The following is a 27,517-nucleotide window of genomic DNA, read 5'->3' as shown; positions in this document are numbered from 1 at the left end:
AATAACAATGTCCGAGTTTATAAAAAAAGAGGAAATATCTATTTGTTTAAAATCAATTTTAAAAACACGTGCCAAATTCTTAGAAATGTAGTCTTTGCATACATGTTGGTTTCATATATAAAAAAAGTTATACCACTTTCTACAAAATTATTTACTATTTATCATTATTCAAAAAAGTAACTCCCAATAACTCTTTAATAATAATATTAATAATATTTAATAAAATTATTCATTAATATCAAGTGGTGTAACCATCAAGTAAAAAAGACTAAATAATTTACTTGCACATTAAATACACTTGAGTATACACATTAAACAATGTACAGCTTTAACATTATTAAAAAGTATCCTTAAAATATTTAAGACATTAGATAAAAACCCAGATGCTTCATTTTACCTGGAATAAAAACATGCCTTTCCTAAAATATGTTTAATATGTTTAAAAACAGAATGTCCTTGACAGCTATGAGGGCTCTAAAGGGATCCTCTCAGCTATGAGGGCTCTAAAGGGATCCTCTCTGTTTTATGATTTTCTTATCACATGACAACGAAATGGCTACTTGCATGTTGGTTACTATGTCACTGATTTTGATTTTTTTTTTATTCCATGATGATGAATTTGATTATTGATTGTTGTTTTATTTTGAAAAGATTATGTCAGACTACTTCCCCCCAAGAATCACAGCCTTTTCATGAACGTTTTTTCTCTTATTTACAGTCAGTTACACAACTAGGATTTATTTGCCCCTTCTATAATTATTAAAATCATTTTTTTAAACATGACCCCGAACAAAGAGGTAGAGACTTTTATTTATTTATTTATTTATTTATTTATTATTATTGTTATTTGGCAATAAAATATAATAATAATAATAATAAAATAAAATGCATTTTAATGGGTTTTTGAATAACTTCAGAACTAGACTAAAAAAATTAGCATCACATCACTCATCCATAATGCATAAAATAAAATGGCAGCCCATAAGATGTAGCTAGTATCGCTGTAGAATTTACTCGGAGCTCCACTGATGCGGAATATTAATTAACACAATAAATATATTAATATTATATTATTTGCATAACAAAGTTTCAAAAAGTTCAGACATGTGTTTATACTTTTTTTATACTTGCTTTTATACTTTATTTTCCCATAATAATATATTCCGTAGAGTAACAAAAATATCTCGAAATTAAGCCAAACAGTAGGATTACAAAGTCATGCAGTCACCACGTGCATCCTTCTGACATTGTTTGATGGTAAATATGAATGTGTTGAAGGGAAGTTCAGTCTTAAAGCGGTATGACGACATATCAACTTTTGCTCCTAGAGAAAAAAATATCACAGTCTGCACAGTGCAAAGTGGGACAGAGCCGCTACAAATCTCCGTCCGTAACATTAACCCTCAAATCTTTCACAATGCACGTGCACATCGAGAAACACCCTACACGTTCCGTTTCGACATTTAAAACGTCGCCAAAAAGAAGCGCCGCGTAACGCGAAATGTCTTTGTTTATCAGTGTGTTTTCTCCGTCTCAGCGACGCCGAAAGTCCAGTTCGGTTTTTACGTGAAGCTCCAAAAATCTATGAAATGTGTTTGCATGTTCTTCTGGATGTAGAGGTGGGATTGCGAGAATCGAAAGGTTGGTGAGCCCACACGCTCAGCTTCCCAGAAAGTACGTTTAGCAATAATACACTATTCTCTTCTTCACGCGCTCGGCACGGTCGAAGGCTACATGATTTCTGGAAGTGGAGAATAAGCTTTTTCTCTCTTCTTTTTGCCATCAATCTCTGCGACAGGCTTGGAGAAGGGGCGCTCGGACAGTGGAAGCCCTCCCCTCTGCTCGGATCTGCCTTGGTAGGTGCGAATAAAAAAGGGGCCAGTGTTTGCAAATATGCAGATACATCGAAAAGGGGGGGAATCGTACTTTGTTGAAGTCTGCTCAAAGTTGGGATGTCATCTTCCTAACGATCTTGTTGGCTGGGAGAACGGGAGAATGATTGTGCCGTACATTGTCAGTCGTGCTGCTGCAGACCGTACACTGGCACCGCAGAGACCCAGGTTTCAGATCATTGAGTCTAGACAAAAGGTATTTTTGTGCCGCTTTAATGTCAAATTAAATTAAGATCGGGAGAATGTTTTTAGATAATTGAGAATATTGATTAGGTATTTTTGATTTGTGCTTTATTTTTCTTATGGAAGCACGATTAGCCTGCGCTTCCCAGGAAGTAATATTGCTTTTTTTTTCTTTAGAATGCAAGTATCACATTTAATCAAATGACAGAATATACAAATTCTAATCGTATTTCAATGCTGCGGTGGGCTGTACAAACTTAACACTCTCTTGGATAATTTGCTAGTAAAATTATGATACCGATGACGTTTATGATAGTTGCTCCAGCATGTAACGACAGGTGGTATTGTAGTTTATGATGCGTTATGTTATAGACGCGGAACTTTTGGTCTGCCAGCAGCAGCAGAAGCAGCAGCAGCAGCACACCTGTGTGTTACTGAAACGCGGTGGTCGTTAATATAATGGTATACTGCAAATTACAAAAGGTTGTTTTTGGATTGTATTTCAAATTCTCTGTTTAGTCGCTCGTGATTTATGGTGATTTGTTGAACTCATCACGGAGGAATTAGGCACAAATGTTCGCTTCATTGTTCGCCGAGAGGATATTATCAGGTTGATGTCGCCGCGGAGAGCGCGCGGGGATTTACTGCTGCAGTCCGCGGCCGACAGCGCGCGGCGCTCATGCACGCACTGTTTGTGTGATTGCCACCAGTCATTAACTTTTCGCTATTACGCAAAGAGTTGGAGAAGTTTTCAAGCGCATTTAACTTTGAGCTATGCAAATGCTCAGGGCGCCGCTTGGCAAAGTCCACATCTGGCGGAGCGAGCTTTGAAAACATGAATTATTGTCAACGTTCTCTGGGTCTCGTGCGTAAGTGTGTTCGTGTGTAGTGCTTGCGTGTGAGAGCATGCATGCGTGAGTATGTGTGTGTGTGTGTGTGTGTGTGTGTGTGAAGCGGTGTGAGGAAGAAAGACAGCTGCAGGGGGAGATAGATAGGTGTGTGTGTGTGTGTCTTGAGGGAGATGTTACGTTGGACTCCGCATTACCTGAATTATTTGATATCTGCCTGCGTGACGTTGAGAAGTAACCTCACAGTGATTTTTTTTCTGCTCTTTGCTTCAGCTCTTCAGTGGCAATGGTTTATCCATTACTTTAAATTTGTCTTGGACATTTTACAAATATTATAAGTTTAGTGTTCTTGATTGACAAACTCTAAAAAATTGTTTTTGAAATAAATGGATTGTTTTTGAAACATAAATGTATTATGATACAGTATTATATGATTTGGTTATATTATTGTTTTATTATTATATTTTGGGCTATAGGCTTACAGTAAGACACACACACACACACACACACACACACACACACACACACACACACACACACACACACACACACACACACACACACACTCATGTTGGTATTGGTGGTTTAAATGGACTCTCTATAGGGGTAATGGCTTTTATACTGTACAAACTGTATTTTCTATCGCCCTATACCTAAACCTACCCCTGACACAAAAAAAAAACATTTAGTATTTTTTATTGTAATACCTGTGTCATAGCCCTGCCATTATACAAATTTGTGTCCTCATAAACCACCCAAACCAGTGCACGCGCACACACACACACACACACACACACACACACACACACACACACACACACACACACACACACACACACACACACACACACACACACAGATAGATAGATAGATAGATAGATAGATAGATAGATAGATAGATAGATACAAAATAAACTGCATTAGGGAAAATATTCCCCCTCTTAGTCTTTCATTTCCCACTGGGGTGAGAGAAACCAAGCAATCCTGAAAAGAGAGAAAACATGTAGGTCTGTTAAATAAATAAAAATACATAGATACAGTACATACATACATACATAAACTCCACACTGAAACTGCTGTCAAATAAATATGTATACAATTGATTAATTATTATAAATTATAATAAAAAAATAAATAATTATTATAAACTATACACACACACACACATAACACACACACACACACACACACACACACACACACACACCACACACTATGCCTATGATTTACAACATTTACACACATATATACAGGAACACACACACGTGATTAATGATGTAATGAAAAACATACCTGACAGTAAATGCTATATGGGTATAATAGTATATATATATATATAAGCGATGATGCTAAGTTTTATTATATTTTAAATTATTAAAAAACGTCTTGCTGGCAAATGCAAATGGGTAAAACTTAGTGGTTTGAAAGATTGTGTCAGAGATGGGTAAAGATTTAAAATGACAGTTAGCTAGGCCTACTTAGTATTTTGGGTCTGATCCTTAAATGGAGTCTTTTAATGTCATCTAATGATTCTTGTTCTAAATGCCTGACAAGACTTATTGGTATACAGACTATTCTTACACTGACATTTTTGACATTTTTCTGTAAAAATAATGGTAAAAATGTATGACAGTCATTGCGAATTCTAATGTATGAAAAAAAAAATTATGCTGTATTAAACTTTTAGATTTTGTATACATGCACTCCACACACATACTGAATATGTGTGTGTGTGTATATGTATATATATATATATATATATATATATATATATATAGTGTGTGTGTGTGTGTGTGTGTGTGTGTGTGTGTGTACAAAATATGTAAGTTTAATACAGCGTAATTTTTTTCATACATATATATATATATATATATATATATATATATATATATATATACATTACTATATATATATATATATATATATATATATATATATATATATATATAAAACTGATACTTCAAAACTTAAGTATAGTTCACTGCAGAATTGTCTGTTTTAGAGTTGTTATTCAATAGGGGGAGGACCAATTAGTCGCATGTTTGACCCTAGGGAGTAGGCATAAGCTGCCTTTGCAAACAGCTTCACATGATATTACCATTAGAGCCCTTGCAAACCTAAATATGCATAAGTTAATACATTTTGTCAGTTAACATGAATGTTTAAATAGTCTACTGCGGAGACATGAATGTGTGTTCCAGTTAATCAGCCGAGATATAATTTTCATAACTCCAGCCAACATAAAACAAAGTAAATTGTAAAGACACATTGTAACTGTCATATATGAACAATAATTGTTGAAGACAGCAGATGGAAATTAGAGGAGAATCTATGCCTATGATTTAAAGATTTTAAGGATTTACAGGAAGCAAAGTTTAGTATTTCTAAAACCGTCCTCTCAAATTGCTGTTTGGGTGTAATTAGCCATTACTGGACTTCTTTCCTTTTAATGTAGCGATATCAGTCATAAAACTCTCCAGACTCATCTTTATGGAGCTATTATCTTGTGCTTTAGTACATTAATGATTCTGCTGAATATGAGTGTAGTGGCTATCACAGCCACACTACTTTTATCTCTTATACTTTTTGACACCCAGGGTATTGCAGTTACCCAATTTATAAATGCTGACCAAATCAATATTATTTGACACTTTTCAGACACATTTTGCTTTTGCCATCTTAATATTTTAGAAATATTTATTTATATATTATTAGTGTCCTTGACTGCAATGACTGTGAGAGAGGAAAAGATGAAGCCCAAAATTGTTACTCTGTGCCATTGTGTCATTGTTGTGCGACAGATTGGTTCAAATTGATCAGAACATAAACACAGCTTCAGTCAGTCCAACTTTAACAATACAAGCTTCGAAGGTATTAGTATCTTGAGTTATTGAACGTTTACTTTATGAGTTTTGTATGTGTTTGAGTATGCAGTAATTGATCAGATAAATGTATATGTCAAATAGACGTCTGTGTCACATAACAGTTATAGCAACACTGTTAGATAGAATTATTTTTATCTGATGTTTTAGTGGTTTTAAAAGTTGTATGGTGTGTGTTTCTTTTTACTGTTCGGCTGTGTTTTTTTTTTTCCTTTTTGTCTCTTTTTTTTTTATGAATGCTATCTTGTCTTTTCGGTGTGATTTCTTTTTTCATTTGATCTGATAATAGAATAATATAATGCTAATATCTTACATTTGTGACACCTTGGACTTGAAGCGAAATAGAATATTGTAGTTTATGTAACCTAATGACAAGTTTAGGAAAGAGCTGTTTATTTTCCATCCTCACTTTTAATGGGTTCATTTCTGTTTTTAGATCATATGAGGTTGCCGTTTGCCATTACAATACCAGTACCGGTCCTGTTCTTTGTTTTTTCTATCCTGTCAAGTATTATTTTTTTTGTTGTGTAGAGTGGATAGGTTAGATAATAGACTGGTGAGTTGATTTGATTGATGTGTTTTGTTTTTATATTATATCAATTTATTATGTTACTTTCACTTTAAGGATGGAACAAAAAAGCGTTTCTTACATTTGTATCTGAATTTCGTGTGAAGCGACTGACAGACGCAACCAATGAATGATTAATCAGCTGAACTGATTCTGACCATATGACAGATGAGACTTTGTCTGTGAATGATGGTCTTGCTTGAGACAGTTTGTTCTCAGTCTGATTATTCTTTTAGTTGCTTTATTTATTGACTCATCTGACTTCATGCCTTTTTCTGTAATATTTCGGAGCTTTGACATTCCACATTAGCAATAAATGTGTCATTATGTTTCCTCTACTGAGCTGCTGATTACATGGTTAAGGGTCTGATTACACAAGCTCTATTTGAATGAATACAAAGCATTACAATCATTCATAACCATGCTTTTGAATGGGCCTAGGTTAATTGCCTTGGGATCTGGCTTGCCATCTTTACAGCTGTGAGTGAGGCATTGCGCTGCCGCAAAGGAGAGAATGCAGTGTGTGGCCTGAGGTACGGCATATATCTCTTAAAACCGAGCACACAATCAGGTGCATAAAAATTTTTCAACCCTTTGCTAAACCTGAACCTCACAACATCTGTGTCAGCTATTGGTGTACCCTGAGTCATCTACGTAACTTGTGTGTTAAGTAATTTTTTAACAGGGACTTTTAAACATGGAAGTCAAAGCCTAAGAAGGTTAGGTTTTAGCCAGTAAGTTTGAAGTTATCCTTATCAGTCTGAATAGTAAAAAGCTGATCTTCGGTAGCCAAGTGATCATGGGTTTATTTCTAGTTAGCCTTCCTAATTTTAATCACAAATATATATTTATTTAAATCCTGCCTGTAAGATCAATTTTTTTTAAAATTAAAAGTAGTTTTCAATGTGACTTTTAAGGTGAGCATTTTTTGTATTCAGTCTTACAAAAGGTAGATAGATATCTAATATCTGCCAATATATTGCCAGTCGCCTTCAAAAATATAAATAAGTATCATCATCATATCAGTATCACCTAAAATTTCCATTTTGTGCATCCCCTATTTCTATTTTGGTGGCCCCGGCTGCTTTTAAATGTCATTTGTTGTTCCGAAATGTATCTTCACAACTGTACTGTACATTGAAATATGTTCTGAGATTGTGTCACATCATGCAGCCGTATTGAGTTCAGTGTGGACAGACAAATTGCTGGTACTGGTCATTATAATAGCATAGCTAGTAAATTTTGATGGATTTATGCACATGCAAAATGCATGGAAATTATATACGGTGGAAATAAAATACTGTCAAGGAGGAATGAGAGAAATGAGAGTGCTGCAATAACAATGATTTGACTTAATTTGAAAAATCTGTGACTTAATTTGAAAAATCTGTGAATTAATTAGACAAAAATGTTGGAAGAGCGCGTTTTTCAGACAAAAGTAAGTGTGTGGGAGTCTTTAGTTTTTAGATGGAAGTATTGTTAAAGTTAGGTGATGGTTGTGGACATAATTTGATTTGAGTCCTCAGTGAAGACTGTGACACAGGTGCAGAGAAACTGGAAGATAGTTTAACTTTGAGGTGGACCTGATGTTGAAGAGGTTATTGTGATTGACGGGAGCAGATGTGGAGGAAGCGGCAGACAAATTCACTTATTTCAGCTTTTACAAGACCTCTGCAAACACAGGTCATATATTACAGGAACAGATGGAGACAACAAAGAACTGACAATGCTTAGTAACCATCACACACTGTGTTTGCATTTTATTTACTTTGAGATCAATGGTAGCGTATTACCGCAGATAGCATCCGGTTCACTGGGAAGTGTGTGACTGAATTTACTCCTAACGGGAAAAAAATTCTGAAAACAGGAGGAAGCAAATCGATTCATTTATGTCCAGTGGGCTTATTTGCTAAGTCATTTTGTGGGCCCATTTCCATCACCCTAATGGTTACTTTGGGAGCAGTGATTAAGCAAGTAGTGCTAACATTGAGCCACCTGTCCCTTGCTTTTTTTCTTACCCCATCTGACTGTTCACTCTTCCTCTTCCTTACACATTTTGCGTTTTGACTTTATCTGAACGTTAAACAAAAGTTTGGTGTTGGTAGGATGTTTCAAGGCTTTGGAAAAAAATATCATATGCTTACCAAGGCTGCATATATTTAATAACAAAATAGAGTAAAACCAGTAATATTTGTTTCTAATTTAACATATTTTAAAATGTAATTTGTTTCCATAATGGCAAAGCTGAATTTTCAGCATCATCACTCCAGTCTTTAGTGTCCTTCAGAAATCATTCTAATATGCTGATTTGCTGCTCAAGAAACATTTCTTGATATTATCAATATTGAAAACAGCTGTGCTGCTTAATATTTTTGTGAAAAACATTATTACTGGATTCTTTGATGAATAAAAAGGTGAAAAGAACAGCAATATTTTGTACCATTATAAGTGTCTTCACTGTCACTTTTAATACATTTTAAGCATCCTTGCTGATTAAAAGTATTGGTTTCTTTTAAAAAAGAATGGTAGCATACATTGGTCTTGGATTACAGCATATCATAACCTGAATTTCAAAAACAAAACAATAACACAGATAAGAGTGTATATCATGGGGATGGACTGTGACACGCTGCTAGGATAACGTTTGGTGTGTGGTGGTGTGTGGCCAACTGTTGGCTTGGTGCAGCAACCATAAGAGTGGAACGGATTTGAGATGTGCCATATAGCCATTCAAAGCCAGGATAAAAGAGAAACCATGGGCTGTCCATGGAAAGCTAGCACGGTCCGTTAGAGACATGTTTTTCTCCTTAGCTTTGGATGGGAAGTGAGTCATTGCTGCTAATACTGAATGAAAATGCTGCTATGTAATTTCAGTGCTTTTGGGACGTGAAGGTTGGGTGCTTCCATAGTCCCAGCAAGAGATGTGTGTGGCGGGGAAGGTTTGGCAGGCGTGAGGTAAGGCAGCCTGGTGCAGTGTGGCCCCTGGTTTGGGAAGGAGAAAGAGAGAAAGAGGCTGGCTGTGGTCCGCTGGCGCCACAGACCCCTGAGCTGGGGAGAATGCGGGGGCTGCGCTCCTGCCTTTGAAGCTTTACCTCCCACTAATTCTGGCCTTCCAATTTCCACACACTGCGTAGATCCCCTCCACCACCCCCTATCCTCTCCTCTCTCCCTCCCTGTCCCTTTGTTTTCCTTATAAGGACTGGCCCGGCCATTTCCTCAGCTTTTCTCAGTGGGGTTGTGTGTGTGGGTGTTTGTGGATGTCTCTGTTGTGGACTGGGGGCAGCCAGTAAAAAACAAGAGTTGAGTTTTTGGCATTTGGAGTCAGTCATGAGGTAAAATTCTGTGTCCGGTCGTTCAGCGGCATTCTGTCATGTGCCATATTTAACTGCGTGATTGACAATGGGTCTCTTTGGATTATGTTACGAAATAGGCGCCTTTTCAAGTTTGCTAATGTTATTTTAAAAGTACATTTCTCAGAGATTTTAAACATTCTAACAGATAAAGTGTTAATAAATTACACAGTGACATCTTAAACTACCGTTAATACATTTGAATTATTCTGGGATAAAACACTCTAGGATATAATTAGGCCCTTGGGGAGGTAACAGGGTTGAACAGGTTATTATTTTTATTTTTTTGGACATTACAAGCCTTGCACTTGTGGTCATAAAACTACATATGTGCTTCTTAGAACTCGATTTTGGTAATTCTACAGACATTCACTTGTCAGTTATCAACTATTTACTATAAAAAATACGGTAGCATGGATGACATTTTAAAATGGGGGACTATTCTCAAAAGTATAATGATAAAAAAGAGGAGACATTAAGTGTCCTTGGAAAGTTAACTTCTTGAAAATATGTCTTTATGAAGTAATTAGTTTAGGCACAAAACATGATGGTAACAGGGTTGACATATAACCTGGGTTCTAAAACTAAAATCTAAATACTGTATACAGAGAGCAAATTAAAACAAAATAGATTTTATTTCCATATATTTTGTTTTATCAAAATGTGGATATTTGCTAATACAGTAAGAATTTGTTTTGTTTTATATAAATGTAATGTTCTGTTTAGAGACATATCTATATTAGCACATAAAAAATGGCATATGCTGTTCATTGTTGAAGTCATTTAACAATAGATAGCTGATGCATCATTTACTTTAAATAAATCATGTTTTTTTTGTAGAAATATTTATTTATTTATTTATGAAAAGCACAGCAGATATATGTTATTATAGATTATCAAGGGTATCACGGTAACATTCAGATTCACAATGTGTCAGTGAAATATGTAGCAAAAGTGTACATATGGTATAGTAGTGATGTGCTGCATTTTTGAGTGTTTTTTTTTTTTTTGGTGTGCATTTGGGAGTGTGTTGTACTTTGTTTCAAAGAGTATTTTTTTTGGAGGGGAATTCTTCCTGTGCTCTGTACATTGTTTCAAGGAGGGTGATTGGGTTTATGCTTGCACAGGTGACATCACACTTTTAAGAGGAATTTACTTCATTGAGAAGTTGACTGAAGTGGCCAATAACTTTGATTTATTCACACTATGTGTTATCGTGTTTTTTATTGGTTTGTTGACATTAAAGTTAATTGGTTTCTTCAGTCAAGCTTACTGTACAGTGTGTTGTACTGTTTGCTTTACCTTGGGTGAAGCAACTCTGTCTCATCTTTTACAGAAACAGTAAGTTGTGCTTTTCTGAAAAGTAAACCAATTTGCTGTGGAAAATGAATAATTGTGAAATAATGTTTTCATGGTTTACTTATTTCCCATTTTCTTTTATTATTCGAGGTGCTTTTTGTCACAGCATCTGGCTGTGCTACTGTTCACGTCTGTCTCATTTTGCTTTACTCCTTCTACATAGTGTTTGAAGATAAATGTACATATTGATTTCTCAGGCACAGTAGGGGCATTGGTACAGCACTCAATAAAATGTTGGAGTCATGCGAGAGAAAGGCCCAAATTGCCGCTCACTGTTCTCAGTTACAGCTTTTTTGCAGTCAAGGTCTCTTTTAAGAATCAGAATGCTTTCAACATCTTTCTGTCTCTCTCTCTCTTTGTGTCTTTGTGTCTTAGTCTACAGGTTGCTGGCAGAAAGATGTGGATGAGGGCTGAAGTCTAGAGTCAAGGGCATTGGGGTCTGCCTGCCATTGGCTGGCCGTTTTGCCCGTTAAGGGGAGGCTCCACCCTCACCTGGGCACTGAGCGGATTGCGAGCGCTGCCTGGCTCCTCCTTTCGCCAGCCCCCGTCCCCTCCCCAACCCTGCCCCCCCTCCCACGGTCACACCCCGTGGCTGGACCATGTCTGGCGGACAGCCGGAGGGCAGCCGGACACCCAAGGCCCAGGACCAGGACACGGACCAGGACCAGGACAAGCGCAGTTGTGGGGAGGACAGCCCTGTTATCGAACGCCGCAACCGGAGTGGCATCATCAGCGAGCCCCTCAGCAAGAGCCTGAAGAGGTCTCGCACCCTCTCGCAGTACACCGCCGTGTGCCCCCAGACTGCCAACGGACTGAAACACAACGGCCAGGCAAAGAGCCACGCGGCCAAGCCCCAGCCCGCCCAGCAGCAGCCGCAGCAGCCTTCCGTCTCGGCCTTGGTGCCGAGCAAGCTGGACCGAACCCTGGAGCAGGTGTTGGAGGGACAGAACGGCCTTTTGCACTTTGCCCAGGCAGCTGCGCTACTTAAGCGGGCGGGCATGGAGCACATGTTGCTTCCGGGGGGAATGGGAGTGGGCGGGGGCGAGGTGGGGACGGTCGACCTGGAAGGGGCGTCAGTGGCTGAAACGGTGGGGGGTCACACAGACTTCCCATACGGTGTGGGCAGTGGCGGCTTCCCCTTTAACCCAGGGTTGTTCATCATGACGCCTGCCGGAGTCTTCCTCGCCGACAGCGCGCTGCACATGGCCAGCTTGACGGAGTACCCAGTGCAAAGCGAGCTGGCCTCCGCCATTAACTCCGGGAAGAAGAAGAGAAAACGCTGTGGGATGTGCCCACCTTGCCGGCGCAGGATTAACTGCGAGCAGTGCAGCAGTTGCCGGAACCGCAAGACGGGCCACCAGATCTGCAAGTTCCGCAAGTGCGAGGAGCTCAAGAAGAAACCGTCTGCTGCACTGGAGGTAAACGATACTGAGACTCTGTGAACTTACTTAGTTGCATTTGTTCGCTAATGTTACAGAGAGTATGTTTTGTGGCCAGAAAGCGTAATAACCTTCCTTGCTTCTAATTTGGGTGAACTTTGTACACGATGGCGGTGTCTGCTGAGGGTTAGGCTGGGAGATGAGGCTTTGGGGTGACAGGTGGCACTGACAGTAGCGGGGGAGGGAAATACGGCAAGATATGCACCATGGGGTTTGTTCTAATCTGCCCCCACTGCGGCATCACGTCACTCTTCCCACATCCTGCCTCCCTGACAGTACTAGGACACTCCTTAGAGACATGACGCCCTCCGGTATGGCCGCTTTTATAGGTCCCTTCATTCATTAGTTTGGTTTTACAGAGCAATGCAGTTTTAGAGATGCTGTTTTTGTTAAGATCAAGAATTATATTGAAGTGGTTTCGTCAACCTGGTGGTATGTTTAAAGGATTAGTTCACTTCCAGAATAAAAAAAACCTGATAATTTACTCATCCCCAAGTCATCCAAGATATTCATGTCTTTCTGTCTTCAGTCACAAAGGAATAAAGTTTTTTGAGGAAAACGTTCCATGATTTTTATCTATATAATGGACTTAAATGGTGGCCAATGGGTTGAAGGTCCAAATAGCAGTTTCAATATATTTTCAAAGGGCTCTACACGATACCAACTGAGGAATAGGGGTCTTATCTAGCAAAATGATCTGTCATTTTCTAAAAAAAATAAAAATGTATATACTTTTAAACCACAAATTCACGGCTTTTACTAGCACAGCGATACGCATCTGCAAATTCACGCATTACGTAATCACCTTGGAAAGGTCATGCATGGATAGCTCTTTGTCTGTGTACTCCGGTTAAAAAAGGTAGGAAAGAGCAAAAAATTCCATCTAATTTTCCAACTTCAAAATAGTCAGACATCGTTGTTTTACCTTTTTTTGTAAAGGGCATTTGACTTTTTTTGCACGTTCGCTTTGTAAACACTGGGGGCCCTATCATACACCCGGCGCAATGCGACGCAAGGCTAGTTTCAGTCCGGTGCTGTTCGCATTTTCCCGTCCAGCGCCACGTCGTTTAATTACCAAATGCATTTGCACCCATTTCTGCACCCATGGGCGTGCTGGTCTAAAAAAAGAGGTGTGTTCAGGCCCATTGCTGGCGCATTGCTATTTTAAGGAGCTGAAAATAGACTGCGCCATAGACCAACTCAAACCTGGTCTAAAGTCTGGCGCAATGTTTTTTCTTAGTTATTTAAAGAGCGTGTTAGTATAGGCGAGTCCACAACCCGCGTACACACTGCTTATTAAACACAGGGACGCAGAGCAGCACACAAACATGCCAAATATTAAAAATTAAAGGATTGCAATGCATAAGAATTTTTTGTACGCTAATTAAATATAAAAATGCCTACATGTCATAATGGATAGTCATCGCATGTATCACAATTGGGCTATCTATTTGCTCGCACACGAGTAGCTCCGTTTCATCTCGGAGACGCGTTCTGTCTTTGCGTTTGCCAAATTCCACCATGTAAATAACAAATCCGTCATGGCACGAGCGCAACTGGCTCTTAAAGGGAATGGAAGATGAAACTCTGATTGGTTTATTGCATGTTACGCCCAAAAAACACGCATTACTCATTAAAAGAATAGGGACAACTCGTTTAGACCATGCGCCCGGGCGCGCCAACTGTTTTTCCGTCGTTAAAATAGCAAAAGTGGATTTGGACATGCCCTGAGTGCACCTGCGCCATGCGCTTTACACTTTGTGTTTAGATTTGTGTTTAGTTAGTTTAGGTAGGTGGGTTGGTTGTTACTTCTGTGTATTTTATGTGTGTCCCTTCCAATCTGACTAGGTAATACGTGAGGTCGGGCTGGTGCAAGATGAGCTTTTGTGGTTAAAAAGTATATAAAGTTATTTGCAACTGAAGAAGGAAAGACATGAACATCTTGGATGACATGGGGTTGAGTAAATTATCAGGACATTTTTATTTTGGAAGTGAACAAATCCTTTAATGATGTTGCAGTGGGCATGATGTGGACGTATATGTGTATGTGTTTTTATGTAGAACTTAATCCATCTGGCCACAGGGCTGTCATCTGGAGCACCAGGTGTCAGTGACGAATGGCCCACCCCTCCTTTCTCTCATCAGTGGGGGCTGATGGTCCTACAAACTTCTTGCTGAGGTCAACCGAGTTATTTGGATTATACAAGGCCCCAAATTTGAATAATGTTAAAAAAATTTGAACAATTTACAATAAAGTGAAGTTTTTCACTATATTCTAAAAAATAACATTATTTTGTATTTGGTGTATTTGGTGGTTTAAGGTTCAAAAAATGCATTATTTTCCATATACTGTACATTATTGTTTCTCCTCTATGCCCTGCCTTTCTGAAACACGTCATTTTTTACAAAGCTCATCGTTCTGAAAAGCGAGGTGTACGCTGATTGGCCAGTTATCCAGTGCGTTGGGATTGGATGAATACCTCAAGTGTGTGACGGAAATGTTACGCCCCTTACCATACTGTGATGCCATGTGCCGGTGCAACGAGACAAAACCAATAAAACCCATTACAAATGAGGCATTTGTAGCATCCAGTGGGGACATAATTATTGATTATACTGACTTATATTGTCTTTTTACGTGTTGCGTTGCATCGCACCGGGTAAACATAAAACCATGTCTGCATTTGTGATCGGAGAAACGTCAAAAAACAAGCGCTACTCTACACTGCTTAAAACTCACGTTTAAATTCTTTAAATATGAAAACGTACTTACAGGCTGTGAGTCAGCATTATTTGTCAGAACACCGGAATATTTGGGTTGTAATGTTCTGGAATAGTGTTGTAAATACTTATTAACTGATTTTTTGTTGTTTTGTCTTTTTTTGGGAGGAAACAAAGAAGTTTTGCTTTCGCAACGAAACACAGCATCTCCACAACATGGCGGCGGCTGCAACAACAATACTACAGCAAGAATCAAAGTTATGCCTTCTGTCTTTGTGTAAACATTTGGCCGCTGTTATGCAAATCTTCCCACACAGTGATGTACATATGTGGGGGATATATGTTTAAATGAGGCGTTTTAGGAGGGCATGGTCGAGTCTTAACTTATATAAAAAATATCTCTGGGTTTGAGACTTTAGTCTTTGCCACTTTAGGGATCTTATCTATTCACAAACAGCTTGTAACACTCCAAAGAGAAAGGAAAACTTGAAATCGCATCATATGACCCCTTTAATAAAAACTCTAGTGGATAATGACCACCAAATAATCACCAAATACACTAACATTCAAAAGTTTTGGATACGATTTTGTAATATTTAAAAAAAAGCTTTTTATGCACAAATGTAAAGCTGCAGTTATTTAATTTTTGATACAGTAAAAATCATAATATTGCAAAAATATTACTAATTTAATATAACTGATTTCTATTTTAAAATGTGTTAAACCAGAAATTTACCTGTAATGGCAAATCTGATATTTCAGCATCATTACTCCAGTCTTCAGTGTCACATGATCCTTCAGAAATCATTCTGATATGCTGATTTGCTGCTCAAGAAACATTTAGAATTATTCATGTTTAATTTGTGCTACTTAATATTTTTGTGAAAACCTTTATGTGGAATAATTTTTTTTTCAGTGTTTTTATGAGTAGAACATTTATTTGAAATAGAAATCTTTTGTGACAATAAAAATAAACAAACATCTTTACTGTCTTAGAAAATATATTTAAATAGAAAACATTTCTTTTAAACTGTTTTTACGGCATTTTGATCAAATAAATAGTCTTGGTGAGCAGAAGAGAGGACAAATTTGACTGGTAGTGTAATTAATAAAAGATTTCCACAAACGAAGCAATTCTGATTTAGATAAACATTCTAAAAAGGTCATATACTGTACATTCTGAAATATATCAGTAGTTTCAATTTAATTGGTAGAGTTTACCATGAACTGATCTGTGGTGACTCTTGCTTGTCTAAAAAGAACTTAGTATATGCTTGTACTGTCTGGTTTGAAGAAAATAATACATTTACAGTCTGTTCATCTATCTCCACTTATAATATATATAATTATTTTTATCTCTTCAAGTACCTCATGTTTGATATTTCGGTGCCTAATATGCATTAGGCTCTTTTTAGTTAAAAAAGTGCCAAATTATTAAATTAGTCTGAAGGTACTTATGTTTCCTTTTATTTGACATCTGCTATATTCACGGGGATTTTAGATTTGTCCATTTGATGTCTTCCACATAAATAAAACTGTAAATAATTAATTATTATCTTTTTGGTTGTTGTTTTGTTTGCTGATTACAGACTCATTGAAACACAATCCGTAAGAATAATAATGGAAGGGTGGTGCTGTGTCACTAACGTTTCAGTCATTAAAAATGGTTGGATAATTCCAAGCCACGTCTGCTCCCCCAGCTGTCCAGTCAGTGTGGAGTCAAACAAGGTCACGTCTGATGGCGTCTCAGGGAGCCCATGTGATTAAAATGTGTCTAAAACATAAAGCGCTGCCGGTTTATGGTTTCTTAACTAGATGTTAATTTGAGCGCCTATCACGATGGGAATAGTTTGCACTAAGCGTCTGAGATGTGCTGCACCTGCTGTTTTATTGCTACTAGACAGAGTTGAAACAGCGCTGTGGAAACCAAAGAGAGCACAACATATCAATTTATAATTCTGGTTCTGGTCTGGTTCTTGGCCTGCATGAAGCTACAGTGGGGAAAATATTTATTTGATCCCCTGCTGATTTTGTAAGTTCGCCCACTTACAAAGAAATGAAGGGTCTGTAATTTTTATGGTAGTTTTATACATATAGAGACAGAATACCAACCAAAAAAAACAAAACAAAAAAAAGTATTTGATCCCCAAGCAAAACATGACTTAGTACTTGGTGCAGAAACCCTTGTTAGCAAGCACAGAGGTAAGATGTTTTTTGTAGTTGGTCACCAGTTTTGTACACATCTCTGGGGGGATTTTGGTCCACTCCTCTTTACAGATCCTCTCTAAATCCTTAAGGTTTATTGGCTGTCGTTTTATCAGCTCGAAGTTTGAGCTCCCTCCACAGATTTTATATAGGATTGAGGTCTGGAGACTGGCTAGGCCACTCCATGACCTTAATCTGCTTCTTCTTGAGCCACTCCTTTGTTGCCTTGGCAGTATGTTTCAGGTCATGTCATGCTGGAAGACCCATCCATGAACCATCTTCAGTGTTCTGGCTAGGGGAAGGAGGTTCTTGTCCAAGATTTTACAGTACATGGTCCATTTGCCCCTCAATGCGGTGAAGTTGTCCTGTACCCTTAGCAAAAAACAGCCCCAAAGCATAATGTTTCCACCTCTTGACTGCTTGAATGTAGGGATGGTGTTCTTGGGGTAACAGTCAGCATTTCTCTCACTCCAAACACGGTGTGTCGAGTTAATGCCAAAGAGTTTAATTTTGGTCTCATCTGACCACAGCACTTTCTCCCAAGCCTTCTCTGAATCATTCAGATATTCACTGGCAAACTTTAAATGGGCCTGTACATGTGCCTTCTTGAGCAGGGGGACCTTGTGGGCACTGCAGGATTTCAGTCCATTGCGGCATAGTGTGTTACCAATGGTTTGCTTGGTGACTGTGGTCTCAACTGCCTTAAGATCATTAACAAGCTCCTCCCGTGTCGTTCGAGGCTGATCCCTCACCTTTCTCATAATTATTCTTACCCCATGAGGCAAGATCACCAACAGTTGTCTCCTTCTCACCAAGCTTCTTGCTGATGGTCTTCTAGCCCATTCATGCCTTGTGCAGATCTACATTCTTGTCTCTGACTTCCTTTAACAGCTATTTGGTCTTGCCCACGGTGGTGGGAGAGGTTGGAATGGAAGATACAGATTGTGTGGACAGGTGTCTTATACACCTAATGAGCTGACATTAGGAGTAACTTCTTAAAGTGACAGGACTAATCTGTGTTCCACATGGGCACATAACCAGTCTGTGGGAGCGAGAATTCTTGCTGGTTGGTAGGGGATCAAATACCTATTTCACTCACTGAAACACAAATCAATTTCTAATCTTAATATAATGTGTTTTTTCTGGATTTTTTGGTTGATATTCTGTCTCTATCCATTAAAATAAACCTACTCATTTCTTTGTAAGTGGGCAAACTTACAAAATCAATATAAATATTTTCCCCACTGTAGTTGGTTACCACCAAAATACTCTAGATTATTAAATAATTTAAGAAACCTGGTGGGGACACCAATACACCAGCACTGCATGATGATCACCAACATACAAGTATGTTCTGTTTTGTATGCTGATGAACTGGTGTCCCCACCAGACTTATTAACTAGCTTAACCAGCAGATATACCTGACCAGTCAGTGTCATGCAGACTGACTTTCACAAGTACAGTTTTGCCATTTTAATGGTTTAGAATTTTGTGATCATATTCATGTTGATGAGATGCTATCTATCAGCATGAGGGTCTTAACTAACATAACCAGCAAGACTAACTTGGAGAGCTGGCTTCATGCATGCTGCCCAGTTTGACCAGTAAAGTTTTCCTGTTTAGACCTCTTAGCATCTCATCATCATTAATAAGAACATGAAATCATATCCATCAGCATGGAATTTTTAACCAACATAACCAGCAAGACTAACTTGGTCAACCAGCATCATGTAGGCAGACCAGTTTCACCATTTAGTAATGTTTTGCTGTTTAGACTGCTTAACATCTCATCAACAGTAAAATAGAACATGAAATCCCATCCATAAGCACGGTATTCTTTTAGCTTAACCAACAAGACTATTTTGGTCTACCAGCTTCATGCCAGTTTTACCAATAACATTTTGCTGTTTATTCTGCTCAACATCTTATCACCATTAATTAGAACATGGAATCCTATCTATCAGCATGGGATTCTTAACTTAATTGACAAGCATGACTAATCTAGCCAACCAGCCTCATGCACGCCGACCAGTTTCACCGGTAGAGTTCCATCATTTGGACTGCTTAACATCACATCATCTTTAATTAGAAAATCGAATACTATCTATCAGCTTGGAATTTTTAACTAACTTAACCAGCAAGACTAAACTGGCCAACCAGCTTCATGAAGGCTGACCAGTTTCAGCATTAAAGTTTTGTGTTTAGACTGCTTATCATCTCATCACGTTTAATAAAAACATGGAGTCTTATCTATCATCATAGGAGTCTTAACTAGCTTAATCATCAAGACTAACTTGGTCAGCAAGCTCCTAGCAGGCTTAACTAAGCTATATTCACGTTTGTGTTTGACAGTTGTATTGTATTGGTGTGTATATGGTAAAGTAACAGTGTGTGTATGTGTTTTAAGAGAGAGGGTAAAGGCAGGGAGTAATCTTGCAGTACTGGGTGTTTTGCAGCTTTCACAGTGCATTGCTGGCATCTCAGAGAGAGCCATAAAAACAGAGGGGAGAGTGAGGGGGGAGGTAGCGTGCAGACGGTCAAGGCCTTTGCCACCTCACACCTCAGTGACTGGAGATGTGAGGAATTATTTTAGGAAGCCTGCGTCTGAATGGATATAAAAGAAGCACAGGAGAATTAGGAGCGTGAGGCCCGCCGGACTGACGCTCACGTTCATCCCAAGATCTTAGAGCTCTGCTTGCACGTGGCTGCATAACTGCTCGTTCGTTTATTTTAGCTGTGTTAATGGTCTTAGGTTGTTTTTCATTTTAAGATTTTTTAGCTTTGGTTTCTGTTGGCTGCATACTGTGATTTACATTTTTATACATACCTGCTTGCACGTGGCTGCATAACTGCTCGTTCGTTTATTTTAGCTGTGTTAATATATTTTATATATATACATTTATATATAAACTTTTTCTTCCACTTATGAATGTTAGCTTCTAGCAAAAAAAAAAAAAACCTTAAGCCAGACTAAGCTGGTTTACTGGTCTTATCTGGTTAAGCTGGTCTGTTTTGATTCAGAAGGGTTTTGTTCATCAGCTGTTGAGGCTGGAAGATCAGCTAACCTACCAGCTAAATCAGCTCAGTTCTAGCTAGTCCAGCTCAAACTAGCAACGCCTACTTTATTTATTTTTATGAAGAATTAATAGATAGATTGATTGATTCATTCATTCATTCTAAAGATACAAAAGGTTTTCATATGTTTAAAAGTGTAACCTAATGTAGTCAAGGTGATTCAATCAAAATTGCCTAATATTTTTCACTGGAATAAATCAACTTTTCAGTGTAAATATAAAAAATATAATGTATTATAATGTGTTTTTTTTTTGTTAAAATGCAGAATGTGTTCTTCTAGGGTTAGGATATTGTATTTATGGTGATAGTTATATTTTAAACCAATAGAAGTCTATGCAATGTCCCCATTTCAATCGCTAAGTAAACGTGTGTGTGTGTGTGTCATGACAGTCATATTAGAGAGTGCAGGGTTGATTTGAGATGATGGTGGTATCAGAGCTCTGAAAGGGGGAGACGGTCTCTTCTTGGTATGGGTACACAGAGAGAAGCTGTCACCCTGCACCTCCATCTGACACCCTATTGGTTTTCTCTCTCTGTGTGTATCTGTCACACTGAATCTCTATCTGACACACATACACACACACATTCGCACACACACACACACACACACACACACACACACACACACACACACACACACACACACACACACACACACACACTCACACACTCACTCACAAAGCGAAGGTACACATGACCACAGGGCTGCATACAGCACACACACAAAGACATGGAAAGCAACAGACAGATCAGCAAGGACACTTCCTGAAAAAATTTGATATGGCAGTATGAGACAGTATATGACATTATTAATCACAATATAGTTGTTTTTGCTGTAAATTCAACAAGAAAATGTTTGTTCACAACTGGTCAAAAGTTTGGAAGTCTCATGCTCACCACGGCTGCATTTATTTGATCAAAACTACAGTAAAAACTGTAATATTGTAAAGTATTGTTAAAATTTGAATAACTGTTTCCTATGTTAATATATTATAAATTGTAATTTATTTTTTTTTGATGGCAAAGCTGCATTTTTAGCATCATTATTTCAGTCTTCAGTGTCACATGTTCCTTCAGAAATCATTATGCAGTAATTTGGTGCTCAGTTATTATAAATTATTATGCTCAGTTATTAATAATAGTTCTTATTATAATCAATAAGAGCTTAAAATGAGTTTTTGGCTGCTTAATATTTTTGTGGAAACTTTTTTTTTTTTCATATTATAAGACATTATAAATGTCTTTACTGTCACTATAAATTTAAAGAATTAGTTCAACCAAAAATAAAAATTACTCGCCCTCAAAGCATCCTAGGTGTATGTGACTTTCTTCTTTCAGACGAATCCAATCGGAGTTATATTAAAAATTGTCCTGGCTCTTCCAAGCCTTTCAATTTCTTTAAAAACATGTAAAATTTGCAATTATTTCAAACATTTATTGTATACAGTTGTGCATATTTAATAACCAGTGTCAGTGCTGTTTTTATTTTACATTTAAGTCACTAAACTTAAAAAAAATAAAATAAATACTTTGATGCAAAAAAGATGATTTATTTTAAGTCTTTTTGACAATGTTTTAGGTAATGCTTATTTAATTAATTTTAGTGTTAATTTGATATTTTTTAGATAGGTCTTTTTTAAAGGTAAAGTGTATAATTTGCTTTTGGAAACTGAACCCTCAGCAGATTGGAGCGGTAACTTATTCATAGGAAAATCAATAAACACAGATTAAGATGGTGGATCTTTTGGTTGACACCTTGCAGGAATGATGACCTTGGAAACTCACGCTTTTGAGGAATGATGAGATTGGAGAGGTGAACCAGTAGGAACCTTTATTTGTGTAGATTTGGGTCAGGTGTCACAGTGGCCGCCTTCTGAAAGAGGATTGGGCGTTTGGATTGGCGATAAGCCAAAGGTCAGGGTGTTAGGGTCACTTCTAGTGGTTTGTGGCGTCACACCCACAGTGTTGCATTTTATTTTTACATGCAGTCAGCCGTATGCATGTTGCATTGTTTTGAAATGAGTATTTACTTAAATTTTCATTTAAGTCTCTTAAATTAATACCACAATTAATATTTTAATACCACAGATACTCTGTGATGATAAACAGATATTTTAAAGACTTAAAAAGATTAAAAAGACTTTGCTGGAAAATTATGGCATTTGATTTCAAAATATGCTGTTTATAATTTATAATTATTTGATTGTCTTTGTTGGAAAGTTTTTTTTTTAATATTGTGTTTATTATTTATTTTTTTTTTTTTGAAATTAATACTTTTATTAAAATAAATGCCATTCTTTTGAACTTTCTAGTCATCAAAGAATCCTCAAAAAGTGCATCACACATCAAAATCACATACATATGCATCTATAATATATTATATATATATATATTTTTATAATATATTATATTCTTTTGATATTTATATATATATATATATACATAAAAACAATTTTATAAATTATTTTCAGACACCCTGTTTTGTATGAAACTCTTCTAAAGCTGTTTGATGTTACCATGTTGCTAAGCTAACAATATGATGCTTCAATAAGAATAAAATAAATTCCACACATAAGTACTGGGAAAAATAGTACTTTTGCAATTATTTCTACCAATATATTTTGGTATTGAATTAATGAGCTTATCTCAATGCATTCTGGGATAGTCTTCTCCATAAAGGAAAATTGCAATTTTGCATTCAATATGGATGTTCAGTTTTGATGTTTTATTGTTTTTATTGTTTTCTGACATGATGTATGTATCTTTTTATTTTTTATGTGCCATAAAAAAAAAAAAAAAAAGGCCTGACAATGAAAATGACAATGAAAATGTTGTTTCATCCAAGCAATACTCCTGCAACCTTGATTTACAACATGATATAGGAAGTGCTAAATTAAAGTGTTAAGAGTTAACATATGCCCAGCTGTTGTCACTCTAGTTTAGTCCATTAAGTCTAGCCCATATATTTCTGTGTGTGTTTAAAACATGTTCATCTTAGTTTGTCTCGTTCAGGAATGCTTGAATGATATTGAGTGTGAGTGTGTGGGCTGGTGCATGTGTGATCATGTGAGCGGGATGTGTTTGCTGCCCATGGCTTGGGCCAGTGCTGGCAAACGTTTAAGATTATGTGCCGCAGTAGTGTTGCATTGTTGGGGGGAAGGCGTTATGTCTTTCCAGCAATGCCTGAGCTTTAGTCCCCTTCAACCTCAAAGTTGCCTCACAAGGCTTCTTGCTTTTCCTCATCTGGCCTGGACTCAGCGCCCACCTGAGTCCCGCCACAGACGCCAAACCGACAGACGCGCAGCACTGAAAGAATACAGAGAGAGAGAGATATATAAAGAGGCCGTAGTGAGAGCAGTGTGGTGGGTGCTCGACGTGACTGCGTGGTGACTAAATAATGAATGTGGCGTATCGGGTTTCACGTGGAGCCAGGGCCATGGCCCATGGCTGGAGAGGAGGAGGGGGGCAGGAAAGACAGAACAGGGAAGGAAATGGGGAGAAGAAGGAATTAGATGAATCACACGGCCGCAGAGGAGAGCGAAAGGATGCAAAACAACCAAAGTCTGTGGATTTCTGTATTTTTGCCTGGAAACAGTTTCTAAATGGTGTCTGCTTATAGTAGAATGAAATTTAGAATTTAATCACATAATTTTGTTCATTTGAAGCTTCATTGCTTGTCAAATGCTTGTCTTTATCCACGTCACATCTGTCCCTGCATTCAAATATATGCATGCTTCCATACTATATAGTGGGGAAAAAACACTTTGTAAAATTAGCAGTATGTCAGATTTCATAATATTCATAAATAGTAAGCGAAAAGTACTGACCTACAACTTGCATCTAAATATGCATTCTTCTATACTATATAGTTGGCCAAAAACAGTATGTGAAATTAGTAGTACTGTATGTCAAACTTTGTAGTGTTCATAAAACAGTATGCGGAAAATACTCGATGACCTACAACTTGTGTCTGAATATGCAATCTTCCATTCTATAAAGTTGGCCAAAAACAGTATGTGAAATTAGTAGTATGTTAGACTTTGTAGTATTCATAAAACAGTATGCGAAAAGCACTCAGTGACCTACAGCTTGCATCTGAATATGCATACTTATATACTATATAGTTGGTGAAAAACAGTATGTGAAATTAGTAGTATTTTGTAGTGTTCATAAAACAGTAAGCAAATAGTACTCAGTGACCTACAACTTGCGTTCGAATATGCATACTTTAATGCTATATAGTAGGTGAAAAAGGGTATGTGAAATTGTTATTACGTCGGACTTAATAGTATTCATTTAACAGTAAGCTAAAAGTACCCAGTGACCTACAACTTGGGTCCGAATATGTATACTTACATACTATGTAATAGGCAAAAAAGTTTGTGAAATTAGCAATATGTTGGACTTCATAGTACTCTTGAAACAGTAAGCGAAAAGTACTTAGTGACCTACAAGTTGTGAAAAGCAGTATGTGAAATTAGTAGTATGCCACATTTCGTAATAGTCATAGAAAAGTGAAAAGTACTTGATGGCCTACAACTTGCACGAAATTTAGTTATTGTCATAGAAGTTTTGAAAGTTCTTGATGTGCTTAATTTTTTATATTATTATGCTTTGGTTGGCAACAATGACAAAGCCAACATGGCGGACTATGTACGTTTGGATTTCAGTCATAATACAGACATTTGTAGGCCTACATTTCAGTGATAAATTTTTACATTTGTGTGCATAGTTTGTAGTTATTTTTTGGATAAATTTTTTAGTTATGAAGTGGTTTGGTGAACACCTTGTGAGACCCAATTAGCTAAATGCTAGTCCGTTGCAGGTGTTATTCGGAGGTGGGGAATTCACGTTCTAGAGAGCATGTGATTGGACAAAAATCTGTGTAGTACAGGATGAGTCATCAGTATTTTTGCTGTGAAAAATGTTTGTATGCGTTCGAGAGTCATCAGTATTTTAGTTGTGAAAAAAGTTTGAATGCGTTCGAATGAATGTCAAGTTTTTGGTTTTAACTAGTTTGTAATTAGCTTTTTTTTTTTTTTTTTTATCTAGCATTTAATTTATTTAGTTCTGTATGTTTTTGTTCCAATCCCGCAATTTATTTTTTTTTTACGTAATTTCTGGGTGATGCTGCCGACGGGTGCAGCGTTCCGGTGGTTCCAGTAGGACTGTGACCTCTGACCTCCACCCAAAACTCTGCCATCAAGTGCAATGCCAACTCTCGCTTGGATCATCTCGGGCACCAACACTGGCTGACAAACACAAACTACGTGAAAAAAAGAAGAAAAGAAACACAAGACAACTATGAAAAAAAAAACTTCATCACAAGATACAGAACAATAAAACAACAATACAAAAAGAATCAAACGAGTAATGGATGCACCTACTTATTCCTTGAACCAAAAATTTAAACATAAAAATATCTATGGCAACTTTCATTCCCTTTTATATGTTTCCATTTTGGTACCTTTTTGTCCCTTTTCCAGCAGATTTTTTTCTGTGGCTTAGACATGGAACTGTTCATTGACAGACAGAAATGGCGGACTCAGTGTGGACAATCAACAAAATTTCTGTGTTTGGTGTTAATGTTGTTCACGTGTGGAAAGATACAGTACTTGTGTAGAGAATGTAAATTTTACGGCTATATTTTAAAATTAGTGGCTAATGGCAAGCACTATTGTAATTTAGGACCATTGTTCTTACTTATAAACTGTATTTTATGATTGTTTCTTTTTTTTTAAGTTTGATTTAAATTTATAGTTTTAAAAAATGATCAGTGTTTGTCTTTCAAGGGAAAGTAAATATTCCAAAATCTACAAACCCAGTTTTATAAATAAACAAATATACAACATACATTTTTTTTTTAAAAACCCTACTATGATGACGACTTAATTGGAAGATAAAATTCATATTGTTTCTGTAGGGTTGTTACTACTGGAAGCTCCAAACTTTAAATATTTCAGTTTGTTTTATTGTACTGACAGCCTTTTGTTATATCATGTCAGATTACATCATATCATGTCGCGTAATATCACGTCGAATCACGTTCCACGTGATGTTACGTTTTATTACGGCTCGTCACATTATTGTTCTCAGTGTACAGGTCTGAATTTTTACGGAGCCCTCCACAGCACTTGCTCGGCTCTATCAAACGCACTGAAAAAGATTTAAATTTTTTTGTTTTTGTTTTGTTTTGTTTTCATTGACGTTGGCTGTATCTTTTTATTTTAGAAGAGATGTTTTGTTTGTATTGGATTAGAACTATGGGCTGGTTTTGTGAATAAAAACAAATGCATGTATTTGTGTCAAAAATTTACAGCTCTGACGTCTGTCTATTTGCATGTTTTTTAAGAAACAGCAACAAACGTACAAAAAAAAAAAAGTTATAACAATATGGAAATGTTCGCAGAATCCTCTAGATTGTTCCCTTTTCCATTCAAACAGTAAAATAAAAAGCAATGGGACAAAATATGTCATTTTGAGATGCGATAAAGATGTTTTATCAAGAGTCTTTGATTTCTTCATCTTCTTCTACTTGATGTCTGACACACTTATAACAATAACAGTGAAGAAGAGTGTGCTGCTGGCTTTGTCTGTGGCTCACTGATCTTAATATCTTTGCATTCCTGCGTACGGTACAGTCTGACATTTAAAGGTAAAAAACACAATTAAAAGACAATGAATTATTGATACTCTGCCAATGTCTCTTGACTGGCAGTCTGTGAAAGCTAATCAGTGTTAAGGTAAATGGGAAGGTAAGGCTGTTCTGGCATCTGGATTTTTCTTGTTGTTATGGCATCTGATGATAACATCGGGGAGGGTGAATTGTTTGGATGGATTGTTTGTGTGTTCTTTTGGGGGAATAAACCTTCTGGCATGGATACTTGCTACCTACAGAATTATTATCTATGTCCATAGACCTTAATCAGGTTAGACGCCATGTTGATATTAACGTGGCTATGAGGGACAGACTCGCAGTCACACTGTAAAAAGGT

General features: G+C 37.2%; 1 protein-coding gene across 3 annotated transcripts; it reads left to right on the top strand.

The window, feature by feature from the left end:
- Positions 1 to 1,384: 1,384 nt before the first annotated feature.
- On the top strand, positions 1,385 to 26,479 carry cxxc5a (CXXC finger protein 5a). 3 transcript variants are annotated; one of them, XM_042711005.1, is made up of 3 exons: positions 1,385 to 1,856; positions 11,458 to 12,504; positions 25,646 to 25,900. In XM_042711005.1, exons 2-3 carry the CDS (start codon positions 11,682 to 11,684, stop codon positions 25,648 to 25,650), a joined length of 828 nt encoding a protein of 275 aa, XP_042566939.1. In that variant the 5' UTR covers positions 1,385 to 1,856; positions 11,458 to 11,681; the 3' UTR covers positions 25,651 to 25,900. The 3 variants fall into 3 exon arrangements, with proteins under 3 accessions (XP_042566939.1, XP_042566937.1, XP_042566938.1); XM_042711003.1 differs by having other exon boundaries at positions 1,397 to 1,856; positions 11,458 to 12,500; positions 25,647 to 26,479; XM_042711004.1 differs by lacking the exon at positions 1,385 to 1,856 and adding an exon at positions 1,870 to 2,088 and having other exon boundaries at positions 11,458 to 12,500; positions 25,647 to 26,479.
- Positions 26,480 to 27,517: the final 1,038 nt, after the last annotated feature.

The sequence above is a fragment of the Cyprinus carpio genome, chromosome A21, assembly GCF_018340385.1.
Source record: "Cyprinus carpio isolate SPL01 chromosome A21, ASM1834038v1, whole genome shotgun sequence".
Taxonomy (NCBI): domain Eukaryota; kingdom Metazoa; phylum Chordata; class Actinopteri; order Cypriniformes; family Cyprinidae; genus Cyprinus; species Cyprinus carpio.
This window is presented reverse-complemented; position numbering and strand designations above follow the sequence as displayed.

Excerpts from the sequence above, each read along its gene's own strand:
- cxxc5a (XM_042711003.1), top strand. The coding sequence starts at position 11,682 with ATGTCTGGCGGACAGCCGGAGGGCAGCCGGACACCCAAGGCCCAGGAC. Across the intron at positions 12,501-25,646 it reads AACCGTCTGCTGCACTGGAG|GTGATGCTGCCGACGGGTGC; the intron begins GTAAACGATACT and ends CGTAATTTCTGG.